The sequence below is a fragment of the Pelophylax lessonae genome (assembly GCF_965119305.1).
Source record: "Pelophylax lessonae genome assembly, chromosome: 12".
Lineage (NCBI taxonomy): Eukaryota > Metazoa > Chordata > Amphibia > Anura > Ranidae > Pelophylax > Pelophylax lessonae.
Window position 1 is genome coordinate 187119335 of NC_138779.1, and position 22687 is coordinate 187142021.

The following is a 22687-nucleotide window of genomic DNA, read 5'->3' on the forward strand; positions in this document are numbered from 1 at the left end:
GGCCATCTGATTGGCCAGAGGCGCGATGACATCACTCCCGCGCATGGGTTTACATAGGCAGACCACCATTCTGCCTTTCTCTTGAATGATCAGCAGGTCCCAGTGGACATCGCAATCGCTGGACCCACTGATTGGCTCCCGCCGTGTCCAATCACAGCGGGAGCGGGTCGCCAGCGGCGCGCGCCCCAAACTTGGACGTGGCAGATCTTAGTACTAGGTACAGGATCTGGCACAGAGCGGCCGACCTGCCGATTTATATCTACGTGGGGCGGTCCGCTAGGGGTTAAGCTGGCCTTACACTTGTAAAATTGTGTTTGACATTTTTCATTTGAACCACTTCCGGACCGCCCGCCGCAATTTTACTCCTGCGCGAGCCAAAGTAGGTCTACGTCGGTCGCGTGCCTGCAGCCAGGCGGCAAGCGCACTGGCGGCACGCTCCCACCCCCACTCGTCAGCAGGGACTCTGATGCACGGGGCAGGTGGCTCGGATTGCCGCCTGACACCCATGATCGTTCCCCGCTGAGAGAGAAGGACGGTCAGCTGTTGTAAACACAGCTGACTGTTTGTCGTTCTGGAATGATCACAGAGCCCATGTGATCCTTCTATATAGGATCACAGGTCTCTGTGATCATTTCACAAACCACGCCCCCTCACAGTTAGAATCACGCCCCTAGGTACACATTTAACCCCTTGATCCCCCACAGTGCTAACCCCTTCCCTGCCAGTGTCATTATTACAATAACAGTTCATATTTTTAGCACTGATTACTGTAGTAATGTCACTGGTCCCCCCAAAAGTGTCAAAAATGTCAGTTAGGGGTTCGATCTGTCAGCTGCAATGTCGCAGTCCCGCTAAAAATCGCAGATTGCCACCATTACTAGTATAAAAAAAAATGACATAAATCTTTCCCGTAGTTAGTAGACGTGATAACTTTTGCGCAAACAAATCAAAATACGCTTATTGCGATTTTTTTTTTTTACCAAAAATATGTAGTAGAAAACAAATTGGCCTAAAATGTTAAAAATTTTTGATTTTTACATTTTTTGGGGGGGAAATGTTAAATAGCAGAATGTGAAAAATATTGTTTTTTTTTCCTTTTTTTTAAGAATTGTCGTTCTTTTTAACTTTTGTTTATAGCGCAAAAATTAAAAAATCGCACAGGGGATCAAATACCACCAAAAGAAAGCTCTATTTGTGGGAAAAAAAGGACAATTGTCTATTAAAGTAACGCAGTGCCGAATTGCAAAAAAATGGTCTGGTCATTAAGGGGGAAAATCTTCCGGATCTTTGGATTTCAAATGGTTAGTTGGGTCAAATTCATTTTGAGTGCAGGGATGAGAAAATGCGAAGGAGTTGGGTAGAAACATTTTCTCTAACAATTTTCTTACAATGTGATTTTCATTTGGAAAAGTCAATTTATTCCAATATCGAATGTTTAGAGCAATCACAATTTGGAACTACTTTCAAACAACATTTATCAAATATGCTGAGAATTTTCGTAGGGCTGTCTGTGCTCATTTGAAAATCTACTGGTGAATGACCAGCTTTAGAACCCCTTCCAGAATTTTTTTGATGTGTCCCCAAAGATTTCCCCTTACTTTTTGTCACAGTGACCCCCTGTCACCAGCATGGGAATAATACGTTTCCTTGTAGGAGCATAAGTTAAAAAAAAAAAAAGGAAACTTACAGGGAAACCAAAACTGGCGCACAACTATTAGTTTCAGGTTGATAATAAGGGTGGTGAATTCAGAGGGCTGGCCGGTCACAAGGAGCTTTGACAATTTTACAGATGGGAGGAAAGAACGGTAAAGATGAATTCAGGTTTGGATATTTTCTACATACACTATATTACCAAAAGTTTTGGGACGCCTGCCTTTACACACACATGAATTTTAATGGCATCCCAGTCTTAGTCTGTAGGGTTCAATATTGAGTTGGCCCACCCTTTGCAGCTATAACAGCTTCAACTCTACTGGGAAGGCTGTCCACAAGGTTTAGGAGTGTGTCTTTGGGAATGTTTGACTATTCCTTCAGAAGCGCATTTGTGAGGTCAGGCACTGATGTTGGATGCGAAGACCTGGCTCGCAGTCTCGGCTTTAATTCATCCCAAAGGAGTTTTATTGAGTTAAGGTCAGGCCAGTCAAGTTCCTCTACTCCAAACTCACTCATCAATGTCTTTATGGACCTTGCTTGTGCACTGGTGCGTGGTCATGTTGGAAGAGGAAGAGGCCATCCCCAAACTGTTCCCACAAAGTTGGGAGCACGAAATTGTCCAAAATGTCTTGGTATTCTGACACCTTAAGGGTTCCCTTTACTGGAACTAAGGGGCCAAGCCCAACCACTGAAAAACAACCCCACACCCAGTGCTTTAAGTGGGCCGGTATGCACTGGTACTCAGTACCGCCACTTTCAAATATGGCTCTTGAGCATACCGCCACCTCTCCATGCGCCTTAGCGTACCAGTACCATTTTGGACATCTGCCCCCTCAATTGCCCCCCCCCCCAAGAATATTTCCCACTCCAGAGCCAGACCCAGGCCAGGGGGGGGGGGGGGGTGCTCTGTGGGGACCCTGATGTGGGGTGGGGGGGGGGTGACAAAATTTATAGGCTATAATAGAGTACCGGCACCTCTTTTGGGCCACTTAAAACACTGCCCACACCACCAAATGATTTGGACCAGTGCACAAAGCAAGGTCCATAAAGACATGGATGAGCGAGTTTGAGGTGGAGGAACTTGACTGTCCTGCACATAGTCCTGACCTCAACCTGACAGATCACCTTTGGGATGAATTAGAGCAGAGACTGCGAGTCAGGCCTTCTCATTCAACATCAGTGCCTGACCTCACCTATGCGCTTCTGGAAGAATGGTGAAACATTCCCATAGACACTCCTAAACCTTGTGGACAGCCTTCCCAGAAGAGTTGAAGCTGTTAGAGTTGAAAAGGATGGGCCAACTCAATATTGAACCCTACAGACTAAGACATTAATGTCTTTACACACACATGAACATTAAAGTTCATGTGTGTGTAAAGACATGCGTCCCAGTGCTTTTGGTAATATAGTGTAGCTACATTGGTCCAGCTTGGACCACTGTAATTATGTACAGTATATACCATACCTGGTTAATGCCTCCAGAACTATGGTGCCCAACCTGTGGCCCGAGGGCCGGATATGGGCCTTTTGTATATGATGTGCGGGCCTCTGATCCCAACAATCTGTAGTGGGAACCTTGATTAGGGTAATAGCACTGATTTCTACTAGCCTCATAATATGTTCCCATGTTCCTATTGTCTTCTGCAGCATATTCCCAGCCATAAATGTATCCTGGTCACACTCTCTGGCCCTAATTTCCCCTATTTGGTCTGCAGTTTCTGGCAGTCCTCTCAAGAATTACATATATTGACCATTAAGTGCGGCCCTTTGATGCCAGGGGCCGCATTTGAGGCCCCCTTTAGCTCGTAAGTTGACAATCACTGATCTATAAGCTTGACAACACTGAAGAAGACACCACTACTCCAGTGATCTTCACTTGCTTCTGGGTCCCATGCTGACCAGCTGGCCTGGGACATTGTGAACATAGAAGATCGGCCACTTGGCAAGGGAGCCATTGAGAATGCTTTGTATTTTCTGAAGGAATGCAAAGTGTTCTCTGATTGGATGAGGCAGGATGGTGATGTCACATTGGTCCAACCTCGACCAGTGTAACTATGTATAAAATATTCATACCTGGATATTTTATAAAGGTAATTGAAAAATGAAGCAGTCTGCATTCCAAACATTCTTGTTTGGGGACACACTACCATAAATATAAGTGGCACTAGGTGCACCATCCAGCTGCAGCAGCTTTCAGCTTCTCCTATGGTTTGACAGGCTGTCGGCAGTGCGGAGGGATGGTGCCCCTGTGCCCCCCGCCCGCAGCTGAACACCGGAATCTTTACATTTTTAATTTCAAAAACCACTTCCACTTTTTTTTTTTATAATCTGATTATAATAATTTTATTTTCTTGAAAATTCTTTTGTGTTTTGTATTTTCTTGCAAAATAAATACAAAACAGTAAGTCTCCATTCACACTGGTATGACTTGTCAGGCGACTTGGTCAGCCTGACACGTCACGCACTGTCGCGTCCCATAGTGTAGTACAGGACCGGTTCTAATAGGAGCGACACAAGTCGCTCCGACTTAGAAAAAGGGTCCTGTACTACTTCGGGGCGACCTGGAGCGACGTGCATAGACATTCATTTTATGAAGTCTGTGCAAGTCGTGCCGAAGTCGGATCCGACCCAGTGTGAACGGACACTGACTGCAAATATTTAATAGAATAAAAACATGCATTAAAAAAAAAAAAAAAAAAAAGGGGGGGGGGGGCTGGAAACAAATACAAAACAGTTCAGTATACCATTACCTTAAAAAGCCCTCACTAGACCCCACCAACCTGAACAACTTAAGACCCATTTCACTGCTCCCAGTCACTTCTAAACTTCTAGAACGCTTAGTCTACAACCGTCTCAGCTCCTACCTCAGTGAAAATAACCTTATTGATCCCTTACAGTCTGGCTTTTGCTCGCAGCACTCTACAGAAACTGCCTTACTAAAACTCACAGACGATCTACTAACTGCTAAAACCAATGGCCACTACTCCATACTTCTATTACTCGACCTTTCTGCGAACTTTGATACTGTTGACCACCCGCTCCTTCTTAATAAACTCCGTTCCCTTGGCCTCCAAGATTCTGCTCTATCTTGGTTCTCCTCCTACCTATCGCAGCGCTCCTTCAGTGTTACCCACAACTTTACCTCCTCCTCCCCATTGCCCCTTTCTGTGGGGGTTCCCCAAGGCTCTGTTCTTGGACCCCTCCTCTTCTCTATCTACACCGCCTCCCTCGGTCACTTGATAAAGGCCCATGGCTTCCAATACCATCTATACTCCGATGACACTCAAATCTATCTGTCTACTCCTCACTTCACTCCTTCAGTCTCCTCTGGCATTGCTAACTTACTGACATATCAACATGGATGTCGCACCACTTCCTCAAACTAAATCTCTCTAAAACTGAGCTGGTAATATTCCCTCCCGCCCGTGCCCCCCTCCATGACTTTTCTATCAAAGTTAGTTATGCAACCATCAATCCCTCCCCTCATGCCAGGGTATAGGTGTAATCCTGGACTCTGACCTATCCTTTCAGCCCCAAATCCAATCGTTGTCAAAAGTTTGTAGACTTCACCTCCACAATATCTCTAAAATTCGCCCCTTTTTAACAACTGAAACCACCAAGCTACTCATTCACTCCCTAGTTATTTCTCGCCTCGACTATTGCAACTCCCTTCTCATAGGCCTACCCCTTCATAGGCTATCCCCTCTTCAGTCTATCATGAACGCTGCTGCCAGGCTTATCCACCTTACCAACCGCTCAGCGTCTGCCTCCCCTCTCTGCAAATCCCTACACTGGCTCCCGATTGCCCAGCGAATTAAATTCAAAATGCTAACCATAACATACAAAGCCATTCACAACTCTGCCCCGAGCTACATCACCAATCTTGTCTTCAAATATCAAACAAACCGTCCTCTCCGCTCCTCTCAAGACCTCCTAATCTCAAGCTCCCTTGTCTCCTCCTCTCATGCTTGTCTCCAGGATTTCTCCAGGGCCTCTCTCATCCTCTGGAACGCTCTACCTCAACCTGTACGGCTATCTCCTACTCTAGCTGCTTTCAGGTGATCCCTGAAAACTCATCTTTCAGGGAAGCCTATCACACCGCCAACTAGTCTGCCATCAGCTCATTCCCTACTCTTACCTCTTGTAACACCTGCCCCACCCAGTGCTGTATCTTGGCCTAGGCCAACAAGGCCCAGGCCTAGGGCAGCACTTTGCAGGGGGGCAGCAAAAAAGATGATGGGGCTGCACTGATATGCTGCCCTGATGGGCACTGATGGGCACTAATAGACTGCACTGATGGCCACTGATGAGGCAGGACTGATAAGCTGCACTGATAACACAGCACTGATGGGCAATGATATGATGCACTGATAGGCTGCACTGGTGGCCACTGATGGGGGCTGTACTGAAGGCCACTGATGAGGACGCACTGATATGCTGCACTGATGTGCAGTAATGAGGTTGCACTGATGGGCAGTAATGAGGTTGTACTGATGAGCACTGAGGAAGCTGAACTTATGGGAACTGCTGAGGCTGCACTGATGGGTACTGATAGACTGTGGTTGTGGTTTACAGATTACAGGGCGGGTCATAAACAGGAAAGGTTGTGGCCTTTACAGGAAGGGGTGGGTCATATTTAAATTGGGGGTGCCCAAGTTTAGTCAGGCCTAGGGCAGCACAAAACCTAAATACACCACTGGCCCCACCCCATTAGATTGTAAGCTCTTCTGAGCAGGGCCCTCTAAATCCCCTTGTATTTTATTGTATTGTATATGTACTGTTTCCCTCTAATATTGTAAAGCGCTGCGTAAATTGCTGGTGCTATAAAAATCCTTAATAATAATAATAATTACCTGTGAAAAGTACAGTTAATGTTTACAAAGCCACCCTATAGATCTAATACAGAGGTAAAAATACAAGGGTACCCCACACCAAAGTGCAATACAGCATACAGATTTTATTAATTTTTAACAATAAACAGTAATAATATAAGGAAAGGCAATCCTGTACATTCATTGCTTGACATATAGATACATCAGATAAGTGCTCACAATCACTTATGTAGCTTGCTGGTAAAGAGTACATGGTAGTGCAACTACATCTAGTAAGCATGGGACTATTTGGCTGCAAAAGATAAAAAAATTAAAGATTTCAGAAAGAATAGTAGTATAATACTTTGATTGGTATTAAACCCAAAAGTAAACATTTATTATAATGCGGCTTTATTTTTTTTATTTTTATTTTTTTTTTATTGAAAGTGTATTCCTTATACAAAGATGCATAAAACATTTCTCCACTCCCCCCCCCCCCCAAGAAAAAAAAAAGTATACAGTTGTTGTTCCTATAAGTTTACATACCCTGGCAGAATGAATGATTTCTGACTTTTCTGTGTTTGGCTGAAGTAATTTATTATCAATCAACTGTGTTTACTCTTTTTACTGCATTTATTGATAGATAAATTGCAATATATTACCATTCTGGGTCTTTTTTTAATACTGATTTAAATAGTTGGCAGAAAACATGCAAAATTGGAATGGGGTGGGGGGGGGGGGGGGTAAAGGAAGAAATGAAGAAAAAAGAAAAAGCATATAACCTTTTATATTGGAAGAGAGAAGGATGACAGGGAGAGAAGGGGGTATAGTAATCGCAGGTGGCCCACCCTTTGCAGCTATGAAAGCTTCAACTAATCTGGGAAGGCTGTCCACAAGGTTTAGGAGTGTGTCTATGGGAATGTTTGACCATTCTTCCAGAAGCGCATTTGTGAGGTCAGGCACTGATGTTGGAGAGAAGGCCTGGCTCGCAGTCTCCTCTCTAATTCATCCCAAAGGTGTTTTATCGGGTTGAGGTCAAGACTCTGTGCAGGCCAGTCAAGTTCCTCCACCCCAAAATCACTCACCCAGGTCTTTATGGACCTTGCTTTGTGCACTACAGCGCAGTCATGTTGGAACAGGAAGGGGCCATCCCCAAACTGTTCCCACAAAGTTGAGAGCTTGAAATTGTCCAAAATGTCTTGGTATGCTGACACCTTAAGAATTCCCTTCACTGGAACTAAGGGGCCAAGCCCAACCCCTGAAAAACAACCCCACACCATAATCCCACTCCACCAAATAATTTGGACCAGTGCACAAAGCAAGGTCCATAAAGACATGGATGAGCGAGTTTGGGATGGAGGAACTTGACTGGCCTGGACATAGTCCTGACCTCAACCTGACAGATCACCTTGTTTTTCAAAAGGCAAACTTTTTGGATATCCTCAGTGATATACAATGTTTTGTGTGTAGAAAACCTGCAACAAACAAACATATTTAACCACTTCCCGCCCGCCCTATTACAGATTGACGGCGGGAATGTGGTTGAGTTATCCTGACCGGACGTCATATGACGGCGGCAGGATAACTCCGCTCTGGGCGCCCCCCGGGGGCGCGCAGAGCGGCGATCGGTGATGCGAGGTGTCAGTCTGACACCCTGCATCTCCGATCTCGGTAAAGAGCCTCTGACGGAGGCTCTTTACCATGTGATCAGCCGTGTCCAATCACGGCTGGTCACATAGTAAATAGGAACAGCCGTTGATCGGCTTTCCTTAGTTCGTGCCTGACAGGCACGAGTAAAGGAGCGCCGATCGGCGGCTCCCCTGACAGGGGGGGGGGTCGGCACTGGTAATCAGATCATTGATTACCAGTGCAGACCCTCGGGGGGGGGGATGCCACTAGATCCACCAGGGATGCCCACTATGACCCCAGGGATGCCCACTATGACCCCAGGGATGCCCACTATGGCCACCAGGGATGGCAATCAGGGCTCAGGGAGCCCCCCATTGCCCTCCCCATCAGTGATGCCCACCAGTGTCCTCCCTATCAGTGCTGCCCACAAGTGCCCATCACTGCCATCCTTTAATGTCGCCCACCAGTGCCCATTATTGCCCACCAGTGCCGCCTATCAGTGCCCATCAGTGCCGCCTGTCAGTGCCGATCAGTGCCGCCCATCAGTGCCCATCAGTGCCCACCAGTGCCGCCTATCAGTGCCCATTAGTGCCCGTCAGTGCCACCTATCAATGCCCGTCAGTGCCACCTATCAGTGTCCATCAATGCCGCCTATCAGTGCCCAGCAGTGCCGCCTATCAGTGCCCACCAATGCTGCATATCTGTGCTACCTATCAGTGCCACATATCAGTGCCTATCAGTGCCGCATATCAGTGCCGCCTATCAGTGCCACCTATCAGTGCCACCCCATCAGTGCCACCCCATCAGTGCCACCCCATCAGTGCCTCCTCATCAGTGCCTGTCAGTGCAGTCTCATCAGTGCTCATCAGTGCAGGAAAAAAATTATTTATTTACAAAATTGTATAACATAAACAAAATTTTATTTTTTTTTTTTAAACTTTTCGGTCTTTTTTTATTTGTTTAGCAAAAAGTAAAAATCGCAGAGGTGATCAAATACCACCAAAAGAAAGCTCTATTTGTGGGGGGAAAATGACATAAATTTGGTGAAGGTACAGTGTTGCATGACCGCGCAATTGTCATTCAAAATGCAACAGCGCTAAAAGGGGAAAATTGGCCTGGGCGGGAAGGGAGGGAAGTGCCCTGTATTAAAGTGGTTAACATTAGTAAAAAGGAATTATACTGAAAGTACAAACTTTTATAATGCAATTTTATTTTTTAATATAAAGCAAGCAAAAACATAGTCGATCCTACCCAATGCATTTTCAGTTATACATTTGTTTTACAGTCCTAAACCTACGACTCCCATTACTATTACCAGCAACAATGTCAGGACCTGAATTACCTGCTGGTGGCACTGTGCTCCCCAGAGTGGAAGGTTGAAGTTCCAATGTCCACCAGCAGGTGTCCCCCAGCAGTCTCCAATAATCAGTCTCCAGTCCACCTAATGCTGGCTGCTGGGTGGGTATATAGGCCCAACTCTTCCATTACACTTTGTGCCAGTATTTCCTTGTGTTCCTCATCTTGTATATATTGTACATACAGTAATTAGTTTGTTAGGCTTCCTGTTATTTAGTTAAGCATTTTTGATTATATGGTTGTAGTTCATTTGTATCTACTTAATGTTTTCTTGTTTCCTGTTTGGTGTGTGGATTTTGTTTTATTATCATTTAATTTACTTCACTATATATATAGTCTAGTCTCAGTTTCTATGTATAGCCACCCAGATCTGGCCATCTTTATTGCGGAATCCTTACAAACAAACTAGTTGCTTACCCCATTTTCGTATATCTCCTCCACTGGGAATTCTTTGCAGGTTTGAAGTTCCTTTTCCTGCTCTGAAATTAATTAGATATGTATTTATTTGCAGTTACTTAAAGAACAAAGCAATATCTTCTGGCATCATTTTTGGGACCTGTACAGTATCACTGGCGAGCTATTAACCACTTGGGGACCGCCCTACGCAGATATACAGTGGCAGGGCGGCCCTCCTGCACGAACCGTCGTACCTGTACGCCGGCTCGCGCTCTGGAGTGCGCGCACGTGCCGCTGGTAACCCTCTCCTGATGTGGCGAATCAGCCGGTCCGCCGAGACATGCTGATTTTTTTTGGAGGAGAGGCAGAACGGCGGTCTGCCTATGTAAAAAAGGCAGACCGCTGTTCTGTCAGAGAGGAAAATGGAAATCTTGTGTTTCTGCCAAGCAGAAACACAGGTCTCTGTCTTCCTCCAGTTAGGCCATCCCCTACACAGTTAAAAAGCACTCCCTAGGAGCGATGTCCACCAGGATCCGCTGATTGTTTGGAGGAGAGGCAGAACTGTTCTGTCAGAGAGGAAAATGGCCAAATATGCCAAGCAGAAACACAGGTCTCTGTCTTCTTCCAGTTAGGCCATCCCCCACACAGCTGGAAAGCACTCCCTAAGAGCACACTTAACCCTTTGATAGCCCCTGATGTTAACCCCTTCTCTGCAGTGTCATTAGGACAGTGACAGTGCATTTTTTAGTACTGATTGCTGTAATGGTGTCTCCTGGAGGTTCTGAAAACACAAAACAACTGAGATACAAGGGAGGGGAGGGGCGTTTTAAACTCTTTCTGATTTGTGTTCCCTGTAGAGGGCAGAGCCAATCACGCGACATCACGTGGCTCCGGCCAGTAATACAGCCAGAGTCTGCAGACCCGGAAGGAAGATGGGCGAAGATGGATGCAGCCGGCAGTGGGGACAACGCGGGCTTCGTTGCAGGTAAGTGTCAATGCATACTAGCACATTATGCAATGCATACTAGCACATTATGTGTTTACTTTGCAGGGGAAAAAAAAGGAAGAGTTTACTTCCTCTTTAAGGTTTTTACACTTAAAGTGACACTAAAGGCTTAAATTAAAGGCAGCATCCGCTGTGGGCTGCAACAACATAGGATGCATGAAGGTAAAAAACCATCAGGCTTTACAATTGATTTAAAAAACAAAAAAAAAAAAAAAAAAAAAACCCCAAAATATATATATATATATATATATATATATATATATATATATATATATATATATATATATATATATATATATACATAGGTCCCATTTATGTGAGGCTGTTGTCTTGCAAAGTACAGGTTCTCTTTAGGCTCAGTTGTAGCACAATGCAATGTACCTACTTGTATCCTCCTTCTTTGCTGGAGAGGAAAATCTTTTGCACATCATGACAACCACAATAATGAGAAACACAAAGCCCAACACTGCGCCACTGATGATGCCAACAAATGCTTCCATTTTAAAACCAGATTCTAGAAGGGAACAGATTATTGGTGTCAAATCATACAATTGTTGTTTACATAGCAAATGAAATACTATATGCATATCTGATCTGAAAATACTATTTAGGGTATACAAAAAGAATGTATTTCCACTTTTGCAGTCAAATTCGAGAAAACCCCACTTTCTTACCTTTCTGATATTTTTAAAACGGAACTACACTGAATCTGAGCGCCACAAACCAAAAAGTGCTTTTTAATTGATTTTTAATATTCAAAGCCAACTCATCCATCCATCCTTGGCTCTATGGTTTATTTTGCTGAGAATTCACTTAGAAAAACACTCTCTAGAATTTCTGGCCATGGCTATCTTGAATAAGGGCAGATGATTAATGTAGAATTTACTTCCTGGAATCCATCTGCCTTTAGCTCAGACATGCAGGCATGCCGCATGAGGGTGTGCTTAGCTGACCCGATGTCCGCTGAGACCTGCCGATTGTTCCCAAGACAGACAGAACAGCGGTCTGCCTATGTAAACAAGATAAGCAGGAACATGGATCTCTGTCTTCTTAGAGTACAAGCACTTCCCCCACACAGTTAGCAAGCACTCCCTAGGAACACATTTAACCCTTTGATCGCCCCTGATGTTAACTCCTTCCCTGCCAGTGTCATTAGTACAATGGCAGTTCATATTTTTAGCACTGATTACTGTATTAGTGTCACTGGTCCCCAAAAGTGTCACTAAGGGAGAATCTTGGATTACTGAGACACTCGTGGACATCGCTGGACAGAGAGGGACCTCAGGTAAGTGTTAGGGGGGCCGAGGGGGGCTGCTTCACACAGAAGTTTTTTTTATCTTAATCATATAATGCATAAAGATAAAAAAGCGTCTGACCTTACAGCTCTTTAAAATATACAGTATCTCACAAAGGTGAGTACACCCCTCACATTCTTGTAAATATTTTATTATATCTTTTCATGTGACAACACTGAAGAAATGACACTTTGCTACAATGTAAAGTAGTGAGTGTACAGCTTGTATAACAGTGTAAATTTGCTGTCCCCTCAAAATAACTCAACACACAGCCATTATTGTCTAAACCGCTGGCAACAAAAGTGAGTACACCCCTAAGTGGAGGTGTCTAAACTGGGCCCAAAGTGTCAATATTGTGTTTGGCCACCATTATTTTCCAGTGCTGCCGTACCCTTCTTGGGCATGGCGTTCACCAGAGCTTCACAGGTTGCCACTGGAGTCCTCTTCCACTCCTCCATGATGACATCACAGAGCTGGTGGATGTTAGAGACCTTGCGCTCCTCCACCTTCCGTTTGAGGATGCCCCACAGATGCTCAATAGGGTTTAGGTCTGGAGACATACTTGGCCAGTCCATCACCTTTACCTTCAGCTTCTTTAGTAAGGCAGTGGTCATCTTGGAGGTGTGTTTGGGGTCGTTCTCATGTTGGAATACTTCCCTGTGGCCAGGGCCGGCCTTAGGTGTTCAGGCGCCCTGTGCGAGCTAATCCTGTGGCGCCCCCACGCGCGCAATTTCTTGCACCTTTTTTGCACTTTATTTGACTTTTCTTTTTTATGATCACTAATAACTTAGCCCCCCTTACATCAGAGACCCCCCACACATCAGAGACCCCCCACACAAAGTCCCCCTTAATTTAGAGCCCCCCTACATCAGAGAGCCCCCACACAGATCCCCCCTCACATCAGAGACCCACCTCACACCAGAGACCCCCACACAGAGCCCCCCTCACATCAGAGACCCCCCACACAAAGCCCCCCTCACATCAGAGACCCACCTCACATCAGAGACCCCCACACAAAGCCCCCCTCACATCAGAGACCCCCACACAGAGCCCCCCTCACATCAGAGACCCCCGACACAGAGCCCCCCTCACATCAGAGACCCCCCACACAAAGCCCCCCTCACATCAGTGACCCCACACACAGAGCCCCCTTACATCAGAGACCCCCCACACAAATCCCCCCTCACATCAGAGACCCCCCACACAAAACCCCCTCACATCAGAGACCCCCCACACAGAGCCCCCTTTCATCAGAGACCCCCCACACAAAGCCCCCCTTACATCAGAGACCCCCCACACATCAGAGACCCCCCAAACAAAGCCCCCCTAACATCAGAGATCTCCCCACACAAAGCCCCCCTAACATCCGAGTCCCCCCTCACACCAGAGACCCCCCACACAAAGCCCCCCTTACATCAGAGACCCCCCCACACATCAGAGACCCCCCACACAAAGCCCCCCTAACATCAGAGATCCCCCACACAAAGCCCCCTAACATCCGAGTCCCCCCCACACAGAGCCCCCCTCACATCAGAGACCCCCCACACAAATCCCCCCTCACATCAGAGACCCCCACACAAAGCCCCCTTACATCAGAGACCCCCACATCAGAGAACCCCCACACAAAGCCCCCCTAACATCCGAGTCCCCCCCACACAGGGCCCCCCTCACATCAGAGACCCCCCCACACAAATCCCCCCTCACATCAGAGACCCCCACACAAAGCCCCCTTACATCAGAGACCCCCACATCAGAGAACCCCCACACAGAGCCCCTCTTACATCAGCGACCCCCCACACCAAGCCCCCCTGACATCAGAGACCCCCCACACAAAGCCCCCCTCACATCAGAGACCCCCCACACAAAGCCCCCCTCACATCAGAGACCCCACACACAGAGCCCCCTTACATCAGAGACCCCCACACAAAGCCCCCCTTACATCAGAGACCCCCCACACAAAGCCCCCCTAACATTAGAGACCCCCCACACAGAGCCCCCCTTACATCAGAGACCCCCCACACAAAGCCCCCCTTACATCAGAGACCCCCCACACACAGCCCCCCTTACATCAGAGACCCCCCACACAAAGCCCCACCTAACATTAGAGACCCCCACACAGAGCCCCCCTCACATCAGAGACCCCACACAAAGAGCCCCCCTTACATCAGAGACCCCCGCACACAGAGCCCCCTTACATCAGAGCCCCCCCCCCACACAGAGCCCCCCACATCAGAGACAGCCCCCCACATCAGACAGCCCCCTTCACACAGAGCCCCCCCACATCAGAGACCTCACTTACCTCATGCTGTCTGCACTCTGCAGCTTTTTTTTTTCTTTAAACTTCCCGCCCACACATCCCCGGGGAGTGTGGGTGGGGTAGGAGGAGGAGGGTGGGGCAAGGAGGAGCTGACGATCCCTGCAGGGAGGAGGGAATCTGTCACCATGGTGGATCGGAGGCTGAGCTGTGTGTGATACACAGCTCGCCTCAGACTATCAGCAGCAGTAGGTGAGGTGACCGAGGCACAGTGGGAGGTTAGCGGCGGCCGCGGCCTGTGTTAACCCTGTCCAGGCCACGGTCGCCGCTTACCTCCCGCTGTGCCTGATCTTCTGCGAGCTGTGATGGCCGCACGGCGCCCTTGTTGCCCATGGCGCCCTGTGCGGCCGCACGGCTCGCACACCCCTAAGGCCGGCCCTGCCTGTGGCCCAGGCTCCGAAGGGAGGGGATCATGCTCTGCTTCAGTATGTCACAGTACATGTTGGCATTTAATGGATGCCTCAATTAACTGTAGCTCCCCAGTTCCGGCAGCACTCATGTAGCCCCAGACCATAAGGGCAGATGATTAATGTAGAATTTACTTCCTGGAATCCATCTGCCTTTAGCTCAGACATGCAGGCATGCCGCATGAGGGTGTGCTTAGCTGACCCGATGTCCGCTGAGACCTGCCGATTGTTCCCAAGACAGACAGAACAGTGGTCTGCCTATGTAAACAAGATAAGCAGGAACATGGATCTCTGTCTTCTTAGAGTACAAGCACTTCCCCCACACAGTTAGCAAGCACTCCTTAGGAACACATTTAACCCTTTGATCGCCCCTGATGTTAACTCCTTCCCTGCCAGTGTCATTAGTACAATGGCAGTTCATATTTTTAGCACTGATTACTGTATTAGTGTCACTGGTCCCCAAAAGTGTCACTAAGGGAGAATCTTGGATTACTGAGACACTCGTGGACATCGCTGGACAGAGAGGGACCTCAGGTAAGTGCTAGGGGGGCCGAGGGGGGCTGCTTCACACAGAAGTTTTTTTTATCTTAATCATATAATGCATAAAGATAAAAAAGCGTCTGACCTTACAGCTCTTTAAAATATACAGTATCTCACAAAAGTGAGTACACCCCTCACATTCTTGTAAATATTTTATTATATCTTTTCATGTGACAACACTGAAGAAACCCCCGCACACAGAGCCCCCTTACATCAGAGCCCCCCCCCACACAGAGCCCCCCACATCAGAGACAGCCCCCCACATCAGACAGCCCCCCTCACACAGAGCCCCCCCACATCAGAGACCATGTAGCCCCAGACCATAACACTCCCACCACCATGCTTGACTGTAGGCAAGACACATTTGTCTTTGCACTCCTCAGCTGGTTTCCACCACACACGCTTGACACCATCTGAACCAAATACATTTATCTTGGTCTCATCAGACCACAGGACATGGTTCCAGTAACCCATGTCCTTAGTCTGCTTGTCTTCAGCAACTGTTTGTGGGCTTTCTTGTGCATCAACTTTAGAAGAGGCTTCCTTCTGGGATGACAGCCATGCAGACCAATTTGATGCAGTGTGCGGCGTATGGTCTGAGCACTGACAGGCTGACCCCCCACCCCTTCAACCTCTGCAACAATGCTGGCAGCACTCATACGTCTATTTCCCTAAGACAACATCTGGAGATGACGCTGAGCACGTGCACTCAACCTCTTTGGTCACCCATAGCAAGGCCTGTTCTGATTGGAACCTGTCCTGTTAAACCTCTGTATGGTCTTGGCCACCATGATGCAGCTCAGTTTCAGGGTCTTGGCAATCTTTTTTTGTATAGCCTAGGCCATCTTTATGTAGAGCAACAATTCTTTTTTTCAGATCCTCAGAGTTCTTTGTCATGAGGTGCCATGTTGAACTTCCAGTGACCAGTATGAGAGAGTGAGAGCAATAACACCAAATTTAACACACCTGCTCCCCATTAAAACCTGAGACCTTGTAACACTAATGAGCAGGGGCAGACTGGCAACTTTCGGCCCAGGGGGCAAGTACAAACCAGAGGCCTATGGTGCAGCGACTCGGCCCCCCACCCACTCTCCTTCTTCCCATCCTCCTCCGGACCCCCATTCCAAGCTGAAGCCCTGCTCCAAATACTCTCTACTTACCAGCTGAAACCGAGTCCCCGACCTGGCCAGCAGGGGGCGGTTGGGGGGAGCTGGGACAGCTGGGTCAAGGCTGGCCGGGGGAGAAGATTCTCCAGTGGGGCATGGAACCGGCCTCTGCTCGGACACAGTTTACACCATTGATGCTGGGGGTAGACCTGCGCTCTGTCCTAGTCTTCAAACCGCACTCAGTAGGTCAGTGGAAGGGACTTTACCAGGAATCCTTTAGACATGTCTGTGGCAGAAGCAGTGAAGCCTTTTTACGGGGCATCAGAGCAGCCCGGGGGACAATTGCCCCCCTGCCCCCTGGCCCAGTCCTCCCCTGCTAACGAGTCATGGGACACCGGGGAGGGAGGTACTCACTTTTGTGAGATACTGTATGCATTTGCCTATGTATGTATAAGTAGTTGTACTGGCAGGCATTAAATGGAATGTTTTGCTTTTTCCTGCATGGTCAGACCCTGCACTGCTTCCCGTTACAGCTGAACTTTAGGATTTACTATTGCATATTTAAGGTATATGTAAATATGTATGCAGGCAGGTGCAGTCTACTTTCTCCGCCGCAGATGGCGCTCTTCTCTAGTGGCATTGCAGCTGGAGAGGAGGTCAAGAGGAACATGGTTCCTCAATGGTTTCCTGGGTCACTGGGGAAGCTGTCTTGTTGGGTGATGCCACCCCATGTGACTCTGGCAGCCATTTTGGATCAGGCAGAGCCTAGTTAAGGCCATGGCTCCCAGGCTTGCCGCACTTAATGAGAGTTGATGGCGTAGTGATATGTACCCCATCCGTTAGGGACAGTACTAGTGGTAAGGGAAGGGTTCCTGATGAGGACGGAAAGCGCAATGACGCATCTTCCTGGACCTTTTCTCATTTGGGCACAAGATGGCCAGGCTGCATTATTAGTTCTTATGGTAGGTGCATTAGTTTTCTTTTTCTGGCTTATTCCTTTAATTTTCACCTGGTGATCCTGTCATGAGTTCTAGTTAAAACTGTGTAGAGACAGACTGTTCATACTGAATATTCAAAATGTCCTGTGACATAGACACAGCATTCGTGAGACAGAGGACTATGTTGCAAGGCTGTCCCGGCAAATCCGGGACAGTTGGCATCTATGTTTTCTGTTTTCGACAAAGCGCAGAGGCAATTGTCCATAGTTGATGATTGGTAGTTATTATTTGTAAAACAATAGCATTTATAACTTAGGGATTCAGCCACCTAATGTGTCTTATGGCAAATAGCAAGTGGTATCTCTTAGTGAACTGAATATCCTAGAACTTACCTGTCACAGTGATAAACATTAAGGCACTGGCAGAGCGCTTTGTTATCAAGTTCTTCACTTCACATGTGTAATTTCCTTCATTCATTGAGGTGATCTGCTCAATGAGGAGTGTGTAATTGTGATGGGGTGTGAGGTTCCTTCCATTTAATTGCCAGCTGTAAATGGGGGTGGGAAAAGATTCCGCAACACATACCAATGACATGACAGAACCAATGGTCACCTGGGAGGAGCCTAAGATGTTCACATTTTGCGGACCATCTGTTATAGAATTAGAGAATTAAAAGACAAGATATTTTTTTAGTCCTGACTATAAAATAATAATTATAAACTAAGAAAATATGCAAAAAAACACTTCACGTTCCCTTTATTGCCACAAATTACTTTATATACAGTACATTTAAGTAGCAGTGCTAAGCTTGCTAGTCAGGGTGGCAAACATACTGTATTTGTAACCTGGCTGGAAGCCTTTTATGGGGTGGGATCTGCACGTCTCTGGCACTTGCAGCAGACCATTCCAACATAAGTGTAGCCCAGCAGCAACTTTTTAAGTAGTGGGAGCCACATGTCCCTATGCACTCCTACCACACCTCAGCCCGCTCCATGTCTTCTACTGGTGGATAGGTATGGTGAGCTGCAAGAAGAGAGAGACTCTCACTCTGCCCATTGGTTTTAGGACTGGGGAGAAGGTGTCCCCAGCATAGATGGAGGGGTGGCCATCTTGGGGAAGACCATAAGAAGCCAGGGCTCAAACTTTAACAGAACCCTTCAGATCTGGCAGGAGGAGAAGAGCCCATACTGAGTAACACACAGGGCGATTGAAAGGTGCTAGGCTCTACTGCTGTACAGAGAGAACTTGACAGTCCAGACTGCTGCGCTGCTGCCTTTAGGACTACTGTGCTGCTATACAGGTGCTGCATAGAGGACATTGCTGCAGTGAGCTGAGCAGAATTTTGTGAGCCCTGTTTTAAAGAAGAGTGGACTTAGCTGCAGATCATGGCAAGACTGCTGATTTGGACTCCAAAGAAAAGGGAGATTGGCTGCAAATATCTCTTGTGGCAGAGCAATTCAGGGCAGAGCCACAACCCACTGATAGCCCAAACCATGGAGAGGACTGAGAGGTATGGAAAGGGAGAAGGCTTCAAATCCAGTTAATGGCTTTAGAGGGGAGCCCTGTGTATGTGTGGCATGAGCTCTCGCCTGGCTTTTGGGAGGCAGCGCTTGACCAGCATTCTTCCTCCCCAGCTTGGGATTATTAACACATATATAGAGAGCAATCCAACAGGAGACCCAAGAGCCCAATGCCAGCAGGCTGTGTTTAAGATCCCCTTGACCAGTGGCATAGCTAGACCTTTAAAATATAGCTAGGCGATATAGTTGACTCGTTATTTGAGTTTATAACTGTACTTGAGCTTGAAATTACTGTTGCATACCCTGCTGTAATATTGCTTCCTGCAGGGTTCAGAGCCCATTCACACTAGCACGACTTGTCAGGCGACTTGTCAGCCTGACAAGTCGCGCTCCCTCGCGGTCCATTGACCGCTACAGGACCCATTCTAATAGGAGCGACACAAGTCGCTCCGACTTAGAAAAAGGGTCCTGTACTATTTCGGGGCGACCTCGGAGCGACTTGCATAGACTTCCATTATGTGAAGTCCCTGCAAGTTGCTCCGAAGTCGTGGTGCACTGTAATGCACAAGTCGCCTCCGAAGTAGTAAGGAGTCGTGTCGCCTCTATGTGAACCGGCTCTTATTGTTTTGTTTTAAATAAAGCTCCCTTTACATTAAAAGTGTGTTGGTGAGTGTGGGTTTAATCAGGGCAGGTCACTAGTTGAAGACAACAGAAGGACCATAGAAGGTCCTTAGAGAGTAGCACAAAATATGTTGCTCACTGGTGAGTCATAGGTCAAATCCAGGAGAATGAGATATCTACAGGGCAACTTATGGCGACTATCAAGGAAGAAAAAGAGGCAACTGTTACTATTGCCATCCAATTTGTCTAATTTGGTGCCATGTCAAGGCCATTGCCACTGGGCCGTGGCAATCGTGGCCATGCCCAGCCTTAACAGAGGGTAAGCCTACATAAAATCCTCATTTTTTCTCAACCTCAAATTTTTTCTTAGTGTAGCACCCTTTTAGTTAGGTTGCTAGGTAAATTTGTTTTTGGTTTCTTCTGTAAACACAGCAGCAGTAATTGTTTAATTTGGTCTGTTGGGAGCTTCACAGGCTGGGAGATTGTTTGCTTGCCCTGTCTCTACAGGAAGCTTCTAGAACTTAGGGCAGAAGAGTCTACCTGCATGGTCTTCAGCTGTGCAGCTATACACTGTCCATGTCTTTAACTATGTGTGCTACATACTCCTGCATGGTCTTCACAAATAGACTGAATAAGTATTTAACTACTCGTGATATACTTCTGCATGGTCCCCAGCTGTGCATCTGCAGACCGTATTAGTTAATTTGTCACCAAGAAGTGTCCTTCCCAAGCTGTATTAAAGGAGGATCACAGGAGTGCAGTTTGTTCTGCACTCCTGTGACCCGTATTCAGCTGACAGCGGGCTAAAATCTGCTGTCGGCTGATGTCACAGAGCCAGTCCAGGCTCGGGCAAGATTGCAACAACGAAGTTGGGATCTGTCCACATGCCTGGACCGATGTGTCGCTGAGAGCCTGAGCTGGCAGCTACCACCCCCCCCCCCTCCAAATCCCAGTGCTTCGGGGGAAGGAGAGCAGACAGTAACCAGCTCTATGCTCAGGAAGCCCTGGAACCGAATGATCGTCAGTGTTTGATCACTCAGGTCTCAGTGGTAGAGCCAGCAGAGGACAGATGCAGCATTGGACCAATGTTGCATTCGCCCAGGTAAGTATGATCCAAGTCCATACTTCTCTTTTAAGCATTTTGGAGTACATCAAACCCCACAACCCTTTCCTGTTACAAGTTTATTCAGCAGTATAATACATAAATAAGTTTCTAAGCCAGAGTGAATGGACCATTGCTGTGTGCCTGGCTGCCTCTGCACTCTTTGGGAAAGAATATGTTCTAAATTCAGCGGCCCTTTCTGCGGTGAGTGCTACATTAGTTCAGATATTCTAGTTGGGATTGTCCTGGCTGACCACTGCTCAAACTGGAGACAAACTCATAGGACAGGAGCTTCCTCAGGCTTGCCTTTTCTTTCATGTTCACTGCTCCTCTGATCACTGAGTAACCCAGAATTTATTACTCTCACAGCTTATATATAATCACCCTTAGAATACTCAACCATGACCATCTGAGAAAGTACTTAATTACCAATTCTTAGCACTCACAAGCTATGGCCAATGTGTAGAAATCGCTGATCTTCTTACTGGCCATGTTCTCAGCCGTGCACTGATAGTCCCCTGAGTCTGAACGATTGGTCCTGGAGAAAGTAATGGTCTTATTATTTGATAATAATACAGCACCAGATGGCAGACGGCCACCACCTTTACTCCATATTATTCTCTCAGCGTTAGAAGAGGCACATGTGAGGGTGATTGTGTCATCTTCCTGTGGCTCAGGGTCAGATACTTTGATCACAGGCTTTGAAACTGGATCTGTTAGTTAAAATACAAATTATTATAAATTCAGCAATAGTTCAATATTGATAAAACTTGATAAATTATTTTTATTTACAAAAACTGCTATATAAACCTGCATTCAATTTGTTATTCAGGCCTAGAGCCCCAGGCTTGAAGGGAAGGGCCCCGACCAGGGGTCCGGGGGGCCCTTTATGGTTTCTTATACCGGGGCCCTGAAGGTTCTAGTTATGCCTCTGGCACATCTGGACATACCCGGTAGGTTTCCCGCACATGTGCAGACACCATGAGATGTCGGACTTCATACCTGCATCAACTACATACTTGTGCCGCAAGTCTCTGGTGCCTCTCTAAACCCTGTGGCACATCTGTGCCCCCAGAGTGCCCTGTAAGAGCAATTTTATTCTTGCCTAGGAGAGCAAGAAGGAATAGCTGCCTTGCAGCACGAAAGTTTCAGAAACAAAAAAAATAAGAAAACATTTTTTAATCTAATTAGGGAGGGAGGAGGAGGAGTCAGGTTGCAATAAATTGCTCATGCCCAGAAGCTGTTTAGCAGGGGAATGCGGCGTCGCTCGGAAGTGACGAGCGGGGCCGGTGCCGTCGCATTGATTCCTGGGAGCGATGACGTTCAGCTCCCAGGAATCAGTGCAAGCCCGGAAGTGACGACGGAGCCGCGGCACAGAGGGAGGAAGTGAAGACTAGGTGAGTATCTTCGATCTTCAATTACAAGGTGAGTAAATAAAAAAAAAAAAAACCTAACTATCCAATTCCTTTTCAGGTGAAGGTGTAGAAGCGGACGGGCACAAAAAAAAATATCGATTTTGTGCCAAATCTGCCTATCTGGAGAAGATGTCCAGAATCCTTTCGGATAGAGAGACCTATCTCCCTTTGAGGGGTAACCCAACCCGTAAATATAAGGTTGAACTAACTACTTTGGTGAATCAGGGCTTTGTTGATAAAATTCTTAATAAGAAAGAGAAGGCGTATTTGGTCCCTGCTGCCCCAAGAGTACCCGTAATGTATTACCTTCCAAAAATTCACAAGGACCCTGTTCATCCTCCGGGTCGCCCAATTATCAGCGGCATAGATTCGGTGACCTCCCGAATAGGGAAGTACATTGATGCCTATCTGCAGCCGCTGGTAGTTGGTACGCCCACGTTCTTGCGTGATTCTACTCAGGTTCTGAGGTTGTTGGGGGAGGTGGAGTGGAGGGAGGGTTATGTTCTGGCCACGGCAGACGTGACCTCCCTGTACACCATAATCTTACATTCCGACGGCCTGAAGGCTGTTGAGTCATT

General features: G+C 47.1%; 1 protein-coding gene across 1 annotated transcript in view; it reads right to left on the reverse strand.

The window, feature by feature from the left end:
* Positions 1-7906: 7906 nt before the first annotated feature.
* LOC309568954 (cell adhesion molecule CEACAM8-like) overlaps positions 7907-22687 on the reverse strand; it is a gene marked incomplete at both ends in the record, with an annotated part of 38532 nt that continues 23751 nt past the window's right edge. The window contains 5 exons of the mRNA XM_082274719.1: positions 7907-7939; positions 9867-9928; positions 11237-11365; positions 17844-18101; positions 21141-21407. Of these exons, the coding sequence (XP_082130845.1) occupies positions 7907-7939; positions 9867-9928; positions 11237-11365; positions 17844-18101; positions 21141-21407 (749 nt within the window). The remainder of the gene's footprint in view (positions 7940-9866; positions 9929-11236; positions 11366-17843; positions 18102-21140; positions 21408-22687) is intronic.